General features: G+C 52.4%; 1 protein-coding gene across 1 annotated transcript; it reads right to left on the reverse strand.

Moving 5' to 3' along the window:
• Nucleotides 1–5,533: 5,533 nt before the first annotated feature.
• On the reverse strand, nucleotides 5,534–14,491 carry LOC138684240 (la-related protein 7-like; the record flags this gene model as incomplete). The annotated part of the gene is given in 4 exon segments (XM_069777942.1): nucleotides 5,534–5,900; nucleotides 5,902–6,453; nucleotides 7,086–7,180; nucleotides 14,279–14,491. Coding segments are annotated over 4 exon segments (1,227 nt in total), but the record flags the coding sequence as incomplete, so codon positions are not given.
• Between the last annotated feature and the right edge of the window lie 918 nt (nucleotides 14,492–15,409).

Here is a 15,409-nt window from a genome sequence, read left to right on the forward strand (position 1 = left end):
GGTTCACCCAGAAACTCTCAGGTAAGGGTTCACCCAGAAACTGAGGAATACATAACTCTACCAAAGCAGACAGACACAACTTATACCAATACATCGGTCAAGGAGGACATACATGTGGTTGAATTGTGACGCAGGTCACGGGGTGGATTGTATGGATTGTCCGGCTCATAGCTCCCAAACAAGTTTCACCATGTCTAGTGCACACAGGCGACTCATGGGGGGTTACAAAAGCGACCCAGCCTTGGGTTGCCTTGAGGCCCTGTCTCTCTGCAGAGATGACTCACTCACGGGGAGCTGTGTAGACAGCTTAGCCCTGGGTTGTCTGATAAGCCCTAAACTAAACAGGGTGGTGGCTGCACCATTCAAAGAACCAAAACCTGAATTGAGCCTTGAAATCCCTTAACAAATAGTATGCCCTGAGTCTCTATCCAGCCACTATTCAGTTGCCCGAAGGAACAAAACCCAACAACAACAACAACAACAAAAACCCAAAAGGGAAAGGGAAAGGTATCCTGTGCACTATTTTTGGAGCATGTCTAACTTGTGCACAGGAGGAGGCACTGAAATCTGATACGGCAAAGATAATGGGTGCAGCCGATCTCATTGAAGCTACAAAATTCAGTGCACTAGAAACTGAAGTGACCAAAACTGCTTTAGAGGCAGGATGGAAAATAAGTGCAGCCTTCAGTGTTCATAATGGACAACTGGAGGTTGAAAAGACATTTTTGAAAGATGAATTAAATTCTGAAAGGGATAAGAATAGAAAACTGCTTGGAAAATTAAATTTGTTGTAAGGAAGACCAGCCCACTTCCAGGTCAAGAGCAGGGAGTAAGAATCTTAGCCCAATCTCAGGGAGAACAAGGGGACAGCATCCCATTATACAAGCTCCCTTGAGACGGGCAATAGGGCTGGAGGGACAGCCAGTATTTGTACATGTCCCGTTCACGACCTCAGATCTATTCAACTGGAAGCAATCAGTGGGGTCCTATCGAGAAAATGCGGACACAATGCCCACAGAAAGAAAAATTATTTGCTGAATCCTCAAGGAAAAGGGGGCCAGAATCAACTACTAACCTAATTATGCTAGGGACATCTGATACTGAGTAAAGGGGACTGGGGAGAATATTGAGATTTCCCCAGCCGATCCCCTGGTTCCCATAAAGCTGGGGAACAAAGTTACAAATTTCCTGATAGTTTTCATTAAAAAAATTTCATTCCATAAAACAGGGTTGCTGTTTTAGGGTGATTTCGCAGATTCCCGAGAAGGTGAACACACACACTGACTAGAAGGGGAAAAGCAAGCATTTATTAACTACAGACATGCATTATGCTAAGGGTATCTTGTAAAGCAAATTAACGTACCGACCCGAGGACTGTGAGGAAGATGGACCATCCGTACATTCTTGTGCTGTCTTGCACCACGAGCTCAGCCCAGCAATCGGTAGGTGCCGGCTTTACGTGGGCGTCCCCACGGAGGCAATGGTGGCCTCGCCGTACACCAGCCCCATGCTCTCCAGAAAAATCCCGGTATTTACACATTTGCAGAGGAATGGGTTTCGGCACACGTGGCCAGCGGGTGCCAAAACACGCCTCAGTTGCAACATAGGGAGCCTATGACGCATGCGCTCGCTGGCCAGGCGCGCTGCGCGAGCCGTAGCCACCTTGTCTATTGGTTCATGGGCTTTGTACACGTGGCATATTGTCATAACCCAGCAGTCACGCGCCGACCATGCTCACAGATGGACTGAACAAGTGTATTCCAGCAGACCACACCTACAGGATGAACCCCTGCCTGATGCAGAAGTAGAGCTCTTCACTGATGGCAGCAGCTCTATGCTGGAAGGAAAACGAAGAGCTGGATATGCAGTGGTAACAAATGCCCAACCACTAGAGACTAAGGCACTGCCTAGCAACACATCCGCTCAAAGGGCTGAATTAATAGCATTGATGCGAGCTCTAGAACTAAGTCATGGAAAAAGAGTAAATATATATACACACACAGATTCTGAATATGCATTTGGGGTGGTGCATGCAATTTGGGGGCAATTTGGAAGGAAAGAGGACTGTTAAACTCACAGGGAACTCCAGTAAAATATGGGACTGAAGTTATGAGACTGCTGCAAGCGGTTCTCTTACCAAAGGTTGCAATAATGCATTGCAAAGCCCACCAAAAAGGAAATAGTGAAATTATAAAAGGAAATTGGAAGGCTGATTGTCTTGCTAAAAAGGCAGTTCTAAAGGAGCCGAAATTTGAAGAAGCTTTAATTCCAGGGCCTCGTTTAGAATTACCACCACCAAAATATACTGAGAAGGAAGATGAATTAGCAGAACAGATAGACTGCTCCAAAAATGGACAAGGTTGGTGGATAACACCGCTAACGCCATTATTGATTCCTGAAAGAATGATGGAAACTTCGCTCAAGAGATTACATCAGGAGATGCATCCAGGAGAAGACGCATTGACAATAACTGCAAAAAGAAATTTTTTTTGGACCAAAGATACAAAGGGTAGCAGACATGGTAGTAAAAAAAGTGTACCATCTGCTGTGCTAATAATCCAAAAATTGGGAAAAAAGTTATAGAAGGAATTGTGAAACAAGGAATAATTCCTGGGGAATACTGGCAAATAGATTTTTCAGAGCTACCCAGGTATAACGAATATAAATATTTATTGACATTGGTAGATACCTTTTCTGGCTGGCCAGAGGCTTTCCCTTGCCATGCCAACAAAGAGCTAGAGAGGTAATTAGAATCTTATTGAAGGAAATAATACCCCGATTTGGTATTCCAGAAGGAATCTCCTCTAATAATGGGCCTCATTTTCTTGCAGAAGTCATGCAAGAGATTTCTAAATTTTTACAGATTAAGTGGGAATTACACACCCCTCGGAGGCCACAATCAAGTGGGAAGCTAGAAAGAATGAATCAAACTCTTAAAAGGCAACTTGCTAAACTGTGTCAAGAAAACACACCTTAAATGGGTAGAAACTTTACCTATAGCTCTTTTACGAATTCGAGTAACTCCTAGGGTCAAAGGGAAAGTAAGTCCTTTTAAGGTTGTTTATGGGAAAGCATATCCCATGAGTCTTTCTAACATCACAGGAGACCAAATGCATATAAAAGGGCAGGCTGATGTTAAAGAGTATTTGATTTCTCTTTCGCATACTTTATCTTCACTACACAGGTATCTAAATCAGAAGGCCTCTCTCCTGTTGGATAAAGGTGGAAAGGACCTCACACCATGTTATTGAAAACCTGTACTGCAGCCAGAGTAGAAGGAATGGACTCCTGGATTCATTACACGCGAGTGAAAAGAGCACCAGAACCAGATCAGGGAAAGTGGACAGCCACAGACTGGGAAACTCAAATTTCAGCTAATATCTGAGACCATTGAACTCTGAGAGAATGAAGAACCTGAATATTATAATATCCCATTTGGTACTAGCAGTAGGTCAAGAGAATTTGGTTTTACAGCTTATCCAGTCCTTTGGGCAAATCCAGAATGTTAGTGTAACCGCTTGTCTCCCTCCATCTGAGCTGGTAGACAATCCTTTAAATTGGGGAATATTACCTTTCTAAGAAAGAAGAAGAACAACAATGGAAATAGGGTGGTTAAATAAAATATTACATGGAACAGGATCCTCCCTTACTGGATGGCTGGCAAACCTAATTTAAACTTCGACCACTGTTGTCATTATTACAATCATACTTTGTGTTGTTTTAAGTTCTATCAAGAGACTGGTTTTACAAGCCATGGCTAGAGCATATGTAACGATAAAATGAAGTAGTGAGACTTATGAGACTCATATGAAGAGATCTCATAGTCTCAAAGGGGGGGTGTATTGGCTTTGTGTGGCAAGGTTTTGGTAGCAGGGAGGGGTTACAGGGGTGGCTTCTGTGAGAAGCTGCTGGAAGCTTCCCCTGTGTCCGACAGAGGCAATATCAGCCGGCTCTAAGACGGACCTGACGCCGGCCAAGGCAGCACCTCTGTGATAACATATTTAAGAAGGAAAAAAAGTTGCTGGGACAGACAGAAATGGCAGCCCGAGAGAGGAGTGAGACCATGTAAGAGAAACAACCCTGCAGACCCCCAGGTCAGTGAAGAAGGAGGGGGAGGAGATGCTCCAGGCGCCGGAGCAGAGATTCCCCTGCAGCCCGTGGGGAAGACCATGGTGAGGCAGGCTGTCCCGCTGCAGTCCATGGAGGTCCACGGTGGAGCAGATCTCCACCTGCAGCCCATGGAGGACCCCATGCCGGAGCAGGTGGGTGCCTGAAGGAGGCTGTGACCCTGTGGGAAGCCCGCACTGCAGCAGGCTCCTGGCAGGACCTGCGGATCTGTGGAGAGAGGAGCCCACGTTGGAGCAGTTTTTCTGGCAGGACTTGTGACCCCACGGGGGACCCACGCTGGAGCAGTGTGCTCCTGAAGGACTACACACCGTGGAAAGGACCCATGCTGGAGCAGTTCGTGAAGAACTGCGGCCCGTGGGAGGGACCCATGTTGGAGAAGTTCATGGAGGACTGTCTCCCGTGGGAGGGACCCCACGCTGGAGCAGGGGAAGAATGTGATGAGTCCTTCCCCCGAGGAGGATGAAGCGGCAGAAAATAACGTGTGATGAACTGACCGTAAACCCCATTGCCCGTCCCCCTGTGCCACTGGGGGGGGTTGGTAGGGAATCCGGGAGTGAAGTTGTGCCCAGGAAGAAGGGAGGGGTGGAGGGAAGGTGTTCTGAGATTTGGGTTTATTTCTCATTACCCTACTCTGGTTGATTTGTAATAAATTGAGTTAATTTTCCCCAAGCGGAGTCTCTTTTGCCAGTGATGGTAATTGGTGAGTGATCTCTCCTGTCCTTATCTCGACCCACAAGCTCTTTGTTACATTTTCTCTCCCCTGTCCAGCTGAGGAGGGGGAGTGATAGAACGGCTTTGGTGGGCACCTGGCGTCCAGCCAGGGTCAACCCACCACAGGGGGAAATGATGTACTTAAGAAATTATGTACTTAAGCCACACGAAAAAGGCCACAAAGGTCTTGTGAAACAAGATCCCCTTTGTATAACCAATGCATGCCTTGCTAACAACTGTGCCCCTGAAGAAGAACTAAAAGACTGAGAAGAAGGGAACATCCTACCCCAGGAGGCGCCAAAAAGTTGAATAATTGCTAATAGGCATGAAGTCAGAAAAATCTTCGAAAACTGGAGGAAAGGTAAAGAAAGGTGGCAGGGGGAGATCACGACCACCAACTCAATTCCACACCAAAAAGACTTACCCCCCGCAACTCTCCTTGAGCATGTGCTGTAAAAGAAAAGAACACTGTACCTTTAATTCCAAGCAGGGAAACTTTAGCCCAATGGAAACTGTGCGAGATAAGCGACTCCCAGTAATAGTTTTTGGAAGAACTTTGGAAATTGAATATGTATAACTGAACTGTATAAATTGCTTGCCCGTTTAGGCATGAGGGGTGCTGGCTTTGCGGATTACCACCTAGCCCCCATCTTTGCGTAAACAAGAACTGGAATAAAATACCTCTGCTCTGTGTTTATATTGGCATTTTGCACACCGGGTGAATGACCCCACTTTTGGGACAACAGTGGGGCAGGCAAAGCACCGCATCCCGCAGGCCGAGGGGCTCAGGCACCCACGTCGCTGCCGGAGGATTGCCGGCAAGAGGTTTGGCATCTGGAGAGGGGCTGCTGGGCCAGGGTGCCCACGCACCCACCCCACTCCCCCAGCCGCAGCCACGAGTGCTCTCAGTGCTGGAGCAGAGGCCGTAGCAGCTGCCTGTGCCCAAGCCTGTCCCGAGCGGAGGGAAGACTTTGCTGGCGAGGAGCAATCCAGTGAAGGCATTGCTGAAATTGCTGGGCTTGAAGTTGCTGCCGGGCCAGGAGGGTGCCGAGGGGTCCTTGGGGTGGCAGCGCCTGGGCACCGTTCAACTCCGGGGAGCTGCAGAGCAGGGAGTCCCCGAGGCCGTTGGGGAAGGTCGCGGCCACCGCCTGCACTTTCCAACCCGGCTGGTCCATCAGCTCCTCCGCCACCTCCCTCTTGGCCCTGGCTGTCTTCTTGGAGCCCTTCCCGCAGAGCCGGACCACCCTGATGCTCTCACCACGCGGACAGCTCTGGTGGCCGAGGTCCTCAAGGCTCCTCAAGGCTGAAGCGCTCCCCAGGCTCTTGTACTCCACCAGTGCGCAGTGCTTGCTCAGCAGCTCAGGGAAGTCTGACGTGTATTTCCGCACATCCGAGGGCAGCTTGTGGCCCGGCCGCAGGATGCGGATGGAGACGATGGTGCCGAAGGGGCTGAACATCCTCGTGATGGTCTTGAGGAAATTCTTCTGGAGCAGCAGCAGCACGTCCTGCTCCAGGGTCAGCAGCTCCCAGGCCAGCAGCAGTCTGCTGGGGGGGACACTCAGCAGGGACTCGGGGATGGGGACCCATGATACCGAAAAGCCAGTCGAAGAAACTCTCTAAGACTCATTTTGGAGTTTTAGAAAGTAGGCATTCTTTATTGCAGCGCTGGATGCACGGGGGATAGTTCCACCTAGCACGCGTGCCACAGCTTCAGCACAAACAGGTTATATGGAGTAACCAATTACATATTAATCAGATTAGTATACATATACATAAAAGTTATTGTAACTGAGTATCATAGTATTGCCTACATCTGATCACATGCAACGGTTCTTCATTTGAGTCAAAGGGCTGCTTTTGCGACCACCGATCCGTTTCAAATTCTGTTGGCTGACCTTCAAGTCTTGTTCGTCATCCTTGTTCTTTGATCTTGGAGCTTAACATGGTTTCAGTCATATATGGTCAGTTTCAATATTAATCTTATCTAATGTACAGGAACATCCAGTCATAAGAGCAAAGAACTGTAAAACTTAGGAGTAACTACCTCTACTAGTTAATTACTTGGCTACACTTCTGTCTCTTTTTTCAATCATAGTGTTAGTATAAGATTTCTAATAATTATTGACCAAATCTCACTTTTACAGTCACCTAGCAGCAAACCAGTTTCCACGGCTGGTACAAAATATTAAAACCAACAAATATTTAGACATACCATACAGAATGTATGGACATATGCTATCACCCACCGCCTCACTTTGGTGCCCTCCTCGTTCACCTCCAGCAGCTCTGAGAACCGCAGGGTGTAAAGCGTCAGCCACCAGTCATGCGTCAGGTATTTCACCTGAGGGACAGAGGGGGCCACTGTGTCACTGTGAGTCTCCCCAGGCAGGGACCACCCTAAACCCATCATCGAGGCAGGCTGCACCCCCATCAACCTGAGGTCATGGCAAGGCAATATCCCCCTTTCAGGATTTGTGGGAGAAGGCCGCCTGTGCTCCCGGACCATGGCAAGAAGACACAGCTTCCCTGTACATCACACCACCAGTGCTTCCCTGCAGTTTTTTAGTTAAGGCATGATCTCTCCCAGAGCAGCCTGGGGGAACCATGGGCAGAAGAGGTGAACCCAGCCCTGGGCTTGGGGTTTGAGGACCCCTCACCGCTTCCACAGCCACCCTCCCTGGGTGGAGAACTGCTGCAGCACGTTGAAGGCAGACAGCAGGGCCCAGCTCTGCACCACCAGCGCTTTGCCGGGACACAGGCAGCCTGAGCAGAGCCTGGACCTCCCCGAGCACCTCACCGCAGACAGCCAGAGCACACCCAGACACCCAGGCATCCTCCACGTGGAGGCCACTTCCCACCCCGGCTGGCCAACGCAACGGGCTGCCTACCTTCTTCAAGGACGTCAGCAGTTTGATGCTGACGAAGCCCATCTTGTTCTTCTGGACATGTTTCAGGTGAACTCTGCTCATTATAATACCAAAACACACCTCCACCCCCAAAGTTACCCACCTCCAAGGTGCAACCACCCCCCACTGAGCACGCGCTCTGAATTTTCTCTAGCGTATACCTTTAAAAGCAAACCGAGAGAACTTTATACCAATCAAAGGAAAGGTATGTGTGACTAGAGTCACTCAAGCTCCACCAAAAAACTCAGAAAACATAAAAGGGCTTAAGAGAGGAGAAATGTCAGGGAAGACACCATCACAGACAAGTCGGGAGGACATTGCTGACTTCTGGCATCAGTCGATGAGCTGAGCCTCTCTCCCCCCCGCCATAGGGTTGCCTATTGTGTGAGATTCGAACACTCGGCTGTACCGAGTGCTTCCCTGGGAAACTTAGAATTCTTTAGAGCTCTTTTCTTTCATCATTTAACGCGCTTGTAGGCGACTGTATTGTCACCTGCACGTGCTTTGCAGACAGTCTATTTATCACGGGCAATCCAAAAGCACCTGTACCGTTGCTTTAATAAACTGCGCTGCTCATTCATCTAGTCGTGATAATTTGTTAGCGCAACCAAACTCCCGAAGTCTGGTCATTCTCGTGCGTTGAACGCAGCTAAGCCAGAGTGCAGTACGCTATTAAGGGCATTCCTCATCGTGATAGTTCAGCACATTGAATGCGACCGCCCTTAGAGCATTGAATTGGACATCACTCAGAAATTAAACCCAGCCGCCCCCAGCCCCTCTGACATCTGAGGATAAGCTGGAACGCAAGGCGGTTTATTTTCTGCCAAACTTCTGGACTCGGTAACGCAACACAGCCCCCGGGGCCGGCACCCCAAAGGCCTTCCTCCGAAGGATGCTGGGCTGAGGGGCGGCGGGCAGCGCTGCGCACGGGGGGCCCCCTCACACCACCACCCCCCCTCCCCCCGTGTCGCAGTGCCACCACCCGGCAACGCAGCAGTCACAATGCCCCGGGGCACTATAAAAGGGGCAGCCTCCCCTGTCCCACTGCCAGTCTGCCTGGCAGGCGGCCCAGAGACATCCCAGAGGAAGTCTGTGAGGAGCCGCTGGAATTACTTGCCGGGCGCTGAGGGAGGAAGACCGGAGGCTGCACCAGGCTGCTGGAGACGAGAAGAACCACCAAGCCCTGGAGGTGCCCGAGGCCATCAGGCTTTTTTGGATGGAGAGCTGTGGCAAGACCAAGGGAATGCCTTCTTGAGGAGCACTGCAGAGCTCGCCGTCCTCACTCCCTGCGGAACCAGTGGCAGCAGCCGTAAGAAGTGGGATGCAGAGATGTTGCCAGGGCTCCCAGTGCTTTGGAGCACCCGCTGGTGGCCCGAAGGCGTGGGAAGGATTCTTGCCCCCAAGGTCGATCAGGCCGGGGGCACTTGGCCACTCTCGGAAGCCCCGAGGTGGCTCCAGGTTCAGGGAGAACAGGGCTTGGGCATCCCCTGGGGGGCGTGACCAGCCTGCGGGACCAGGAGGCAGGTCTTGCTCACACGTGCTCAGGGAATAGCCGATCGCCAGCTCTGGGGTCAGGAAGGAATTTTCCCCCGGCGCAGATTGGCACTGGGCCCCGGGGGTTTTTTGCCTTCCTCTGCAGCACTGAGCAGGACCACTTGTCAGGGCTCCTCCGGTCCGTTTTGGCTAGGTTACTGCCTGCTGCTCGTGCAAGATCTTGGGTAGCAGCCCCAGACTCCTAAAAGGAAGCTACCCTTGAGGTTTTTTCTTTTTTGGAGGAAGCTCTCCCCTTTGGGATCCACCTGTGACTCCTCCCAGGCATCTCCCAGAGCCTTTTGGCCTTTTCATAGCTATCTTTTCTTAGGATCTTAGGCCCGTAAAGCAGAGGCCAAAAGATTCTGGGAGATGCCTGGGAGGAGTCTCGGGTGGATCCCGGAGGAAAGAGCTTCCTCCAAAGGAGAAAAATCATCCGGGGTAGCCTCATTAGACAAGTCTGGGGCTGCTACCTGGGATCTCAGCTCCTTATAAGAAAAGGCCAAAAGACTCTAGGAGACGCCTGGAAGGAGTCACAGGGGGATCCCGGAGGGCAGAGCTTCCTCCAAAAAAGAAAAAAACCTCAAAGGTAGCTTCCTTGGAGGAGTCTGGGGCTTCTACCTGAGACCTTAGGTAGGTAAAGCAGAGGACAGAAGACTCTAGGAGATGCCTGGGAGGAGTCTCAGGTGGCTGTCGGAGTTGAGAGATTTCTCTACAGGAGAAAAAAAATGTCTTGAGCTACTTACTTGGAGGAGTCTGGGGCAGGCAGCTGGGATCTCGGGTCCCGAACGCAGAGGTCAAAACACTCTGGGAGATGCCTGGGAGGAGTCTTGGGTCGATCCCAGAGGAGAGAGCTTCCTGCAAAGGAGAAAAATCGTCTTGGGTAGCTTCCTTGGAATAGTCTGGGGCTGCTACCTGAGGCGTTAGGTAGGTAAAGCAGAGGCTAAAAGACTCTGGGAGATGCCTGGGAGGAGTCTCGGGTGCATCCCGAAGAGGAGAGCTTCCTCCAAAGGAGCAAAATCATCTTGGGTAGCGGCCTTGACGAAATCTGGGGCTGGGCATCCCCTGGGAGGCGTGACCAGCCTGCGGGACCAGGAGGCAGGTTTTGCTCACGTGCTCAGGGAATAGCCGATCGCCAGCTCTGGGGTCAGGAAGGAATTTTCCCCCGGCGCAGATTGGCACTGGGCCCCGGGGGTTTTTTGCCTTCCTCTGCAGCACTGAGCAGGACCACTTGCCAGGGCTCCTCCGGTCCATTTTGGCTAGGTTACTGCCTGCTGCTCGTGCACCACGAAGATGGCCTCTCGTGCCCTGCAGCTAGGGGGAGGAAGGCTTTTTTTCCCCCACGGTGGGCTAGCAAGTGTCCCCGGGGGTTTTTTGCCTTCCTCTGCAGCACTGAGCACGGCCCCTCGCCAGGGCTCCTTTGGGCCGTTGTGGCTAGGTGCCCGCTGCTCGTGCTCCACGAAGGTGGCCCTCGTGCCCCGCATCCGGGGGGAGGAAGCTTTCGGACTCCCAGGCCGGGCTCCAAGGGATGCTCCCGGGGGTTGCTTCTTGTCCTCTGTAGCACTGAGCACAGCCCCTTGTCAGGGCTCCTCTGGGCCCTTTCGCCTAGCTCCCTGCCTGCTGCTCTTGCACCTCCAAGGCACCGCTCATGCCCTGCCTCTCTTGGGCTCTCTTGCCCAGTGCAAGTCTGGAGCGGGAGCGGGAGCGAGCTCTGCTCTTCCCTTAGCTCCATTTCCCCAGGGCTTATGGCTTGGGCAAAACAGCCTGTGCTTGGAAGGGCTCCAGGCTTGCTGCCCCATCACGAGCTGCCACTTTTCACCTCTCCCTGCACGCAAATCAAGCGCAGGGCCGGCACGAGAGCGCCTTTTGTGCATCGTTGGCCAAGAAGCACAGCGGCGGAGCAAGTTGCCGAACGCAAAAATACGCTTTTCACCTCTACCCGTCATACTTTGGAAAATACCCCACGGTACCACACTCCTCCTCCTCCTCCTTCTTCTTCTTTTGTGTGTGGTCGGTCCTGATCCTCATTCTGCACGTTCTCACTCTTCAGGAAACAGGGACTGCTTGGCCTGTATTCCTCCTGCTACTTTCTGTAGCTCTGGGACTTGCCTTTGCCAGGCTGCAAAGGATGTTTTCTCAAGCTCAACTGAAGAATGCATCAGCCTGCTCCTGGCTACACAGGCACATTGTGTTAAGGCTTGTGAGCATCAGCTCTGAAACAGACTCAGAAAAATAAAAATAATAGCCTGTTTCCACTTGCAACCTTTGTGTTATGTGTCCTTCAAAGTGGTTTGGGAGCTGAAACCCCCCTGGCGTTTCAGGCAAATAACAGTCTCGTTGGTATTTGACTCATGGTGAGCACAGGGAACAGAGCAGAGTAGAACAGAACAGAATAGAATGGAATAGTTCAGCTGGAAGGAACCTACAACCATCATCTAGTCCAATTACCTGACCGTTTCAGGGCTGACCAAAAGTTCAAGCATGGTATTAAGGGCATTGTCCAAATGCCTCTTCAACACTGACAGGCACGGGGCATCCACCACCTCTCCAGGAAGCCTGTTTCAGGGTGTGACCACCCTCTTGGCAAAGAAATGTCTCCTCACGTCAAGTCCAAACCTCCCCTGACAGTGTGGTAGCAAATGTCCCTTGGTGCCTCGGTAAGGAACGGTGAGGAAACCGTGCACGCTCTCTACATCTCTGCAGAGTTCCTGCAGAGGGAACCAAACCCCTGTCTTTCACCTCTGGCATCACCACAACCAAAGGAATGTCTGTGGCCTACATGCCCTTATTTACATAGTCTGAAGGTACAGATCCATTTTGGCACCAATGCACAAAATGGCAAGGAGACTACCTCTCTTAATCTCTCAGTACTCAAAATACTAAATCCTAAAGGAAAAGGAGACTTGCCAGGGTTTGAGGCAAGATCCGAACATCTTCCCACAAACCGAGGTAGGCAAAGAACTCTCAGAAAGGTTCAAGTCACAGGTGAGCTGTGGAAGTTTCACCCATGGCTGAAGCGCCTTTGGTATCCCATATAAACACGGCCAACGCGCATGTTTAATAGAAAGGCTGCGCAGCTGGGTTTCAGTGGGACAAGGGGATGTGACGGCAATAGCAGCAATGGGCTATTTTGACAGTTTGGAAGAGCTGTCTGTCCTTTGCCTGGCTGGGCTTTGGTCACGGATCCAAATGGTCCACGTCTGAATACGACCAACCTTTCCTTCCACCACACCGGGGTCACCTCCGCGCACTTGTTTCTCAAAGCCTGGCTTACTTCCGTGGCGGGCTCTTGGCACCCACCATCCCAACCTATGGCTCTGGTTACACTTTGGCTTGCCTCCAGGCTGCGGCTGCCGAAATCACCCCGCTTACGCCCCACGAAAAGGGGTTGTGTCCAGCCACATCAAGTCCCTGCTCCTCCTGGCTGCGGGGCTGCATAGGCTTTAGCTCTGGTGCAGAGAGGGGACGGCTAATAGGGGCGGTCTCTGCGCTGCACGCTTGGTTCCTGCCATGGCCCGAGAGAAGAGGAACAGCACCAGGCTTCTCCTTGCGAGCCGAGTGGCAGAGCAGGCGCCAGGGACACCCAGCAGCTGGGCCCAGGGCATGGCCGCCAAGGGCAGGGAGAGACCCCCGGGCCTCCTGGGTACAGTGACAGCCCGTGGAATGATTGCTGGATGGAGGTGACTTGTCGGTATGACACACGCACCCCCCGCCCCTCAAGGGAAGGTGAACCTCCAGGGAGGAACGCAGTGCACACGTCAAGAATCGGTTCCGTGGTAACTCCCTAAGCAACGTGACCTGCAACTTTAGACGTCAGCAACACCAGGGGAGCTTGGTACGCTGACTCTGAAAAGGAACACAGAGGGTGGAGCGGAGCCGAGACCCCGCGGCCAGGCTCGGTGATCGCAGGGGTAGGCAACCGGAACGATCGGAACGAGAACGCTTGGTCCCTGCATTGAATCCACTGAAGCAAGGAGGTAAAATAATGGCGGTTCTGTCGAGCTAACGCCCTACACTTCTGGTTTCTATCACACGTGCCCACTTCTGGGGTACTCACACGCAACAGCAGGTCCTTTGGGTGAACTTTGCTCATTACAACACCAAAACACACCTCCACCCCCAAAGTTACCCACCTCCAAGGTGCGACCGCCCCCCACTGAGCACGCGCTCTGAATTTTCTCTAGCATACACCTTTAAAAGCAAAGCGAGAGAACTTTATACCAATCAAAGGAAAGGTATGTGTGACTAGAGTCACTCAAGCTCCACCGAAAAACTCAGAAAACATAAAAGGGCTTAAGAGAGGAGAAATGCCAGGGAAGACACCATCACAGACAAGTCGGGAGGACATCACTGACTTCTGGGATCAGTCGATGGGCTGAGCCTCTCTCCCCCCCGCCATAGGGATGCCTACTGTGTGAGATTCGAACACTCGGCTATACTGAGTGCTTCCCTGGGAAACTTAGAATTCTTTAGAGCTCTTTTCTTTCATCATTTAACGCGCCTGTAGGCAACGGTATTGTCACCTGCATGTGCTTTGCAGACAGTCTATTTATCACGGGCAATCCAAAAGCACCTGTACCGTTGCTTTAATAAACTCCGCTGCTCATTCATCTAGTCGTGATGGAAAACAAAAGAAAAGAGAAAGCCCCAAACCCAAATGTAAAGGAGCCTCAGCGCCGGAGGACGAGCTCTCCTCTCTCAAAGCAGCCTGGGGGAACCACGGGCAGAAGAGGTGAACCCAGCCCTGGGCTTGGGGTTTGAGGACCCCTCACCGCTTCCACAGCCACCCTCCCTGGGTGGAGAACTGCTGCAGCACGTTGAAGGCAGACAGCAGGGCCCAGCTCTGCACCACCAGCGCTTTGCCGGGACACAGGCAGCCTGAGCAGAGCCTGGACCTCCCCGAGCACCTCACCGCAGACAGCCAGAGCACACCCAGACACCCAGGCATCCTCCACGTGGAGGCCACTTCCCACCCCAGCTGGCCAACGCAACGGGCTGCCTACCTTCTTCAAGGACATCAGCAGTTTGATGCTGATGAAGCCCATCTTGTTCTTCTGGACATGTTTCAGGAGGAAAGCATCCTTGGCCAGGTTCTCGTCAGAGAGGTGGAATTCCACCTGGGACGCAACCCTCCTGACCAGCTGCCGGTCAGGGACAGAGTAGCTGCAGTCCAAGAGATCAGCCCCCAGAACATCGCTCGCATCGCAGAAGCTCCCGGCAAAGCAGCAGGGACACGGGTGTGACTTGGTAGCCTTTGGGATGTGCAGCACTGCCCGGTCCCAGCCACAGCGGTGCAGATGGCAGAGTGTTGAGAAGTGGGGTGGCTCAGCTGCGCTCTGAAATGAAACGGAGTTTTATGGTTTTAGAAGCGCGCTTGCCTTCACGCCCCCAGCATTGGTCCCTGCCACAAGTTACGCAGCAGATGGCCTTGCGCAATCTTGCAGCCAGAGGTGCCTCACCAACAGAGCGCCATCTCTTTAATTAACAGGATCCAGGCCAGGAGAGATCTTTGGCCTCCGGTTCACGGCAGTTGTCCCGACTCCCCCAGGCCACACACTGTTCACACAGCGGGAGCGAGAGGCCTGTGTCCTTGGTACCAGGGGGTCCTTGCTAGTGCCGAATCCTCCAAGCACGAGGAGGGGATGTACTAACCCCATCCCTGGGGTCCCGTAGAGCGCAAACAGCCCCAGCGCCCCGACACCGGACGTTGGGCAGAATCCAGTCCTTTTCTGGGAGCACGCGGCGGCGGGTACCGTCTCCTCCTGGGTGTCACGCACCCAGGGAAAGCGCCACCCCCTCCGAGGGGGATCCAGAGCTGCTGCTTTTCCCATCAGGAGACTAAAAGACCTGACAGCACTACTGGAGCGAGGGCTGGGGGAAAGCGTGCCACCGAGCGACACCGCGTGACCTTCCTTCGCGCCCTCGAGGTCCTTTTTCCCATTTCTGCCTCGCTCCGGTCAACGCAGCGAACAGAAGCACGGGCAACAGTCGCAAACGCATTTGCCATCTGGCGCAAGGAGGCTGCGGCTGCAGCTTGGTCCCCGCTCGGCTCGGCTGAATCAACTTGTTCTTCTTCCCCCACCGGAAAAATACTGTTGAAAGCAAAGAGGATTTGCACCCGCAGACCCTGAGAG

Source organism: Haliaeetus albicilla, unplaced genomic scaffold (assembly GCF_947461875.1).
Source record: "Haliaeetus albicilla unplaced genomic scaffold, bHalAlb1.1 scaffold_76, whole genome shotgun sequence".
In the NCBI taxonomy this organism is placed as follows: Eukaryota; Metazoa; Chordata; class Aves; order Accipitriformes; family Accipitridae; genus Haliaeetus; species Haliaeetus albicilla.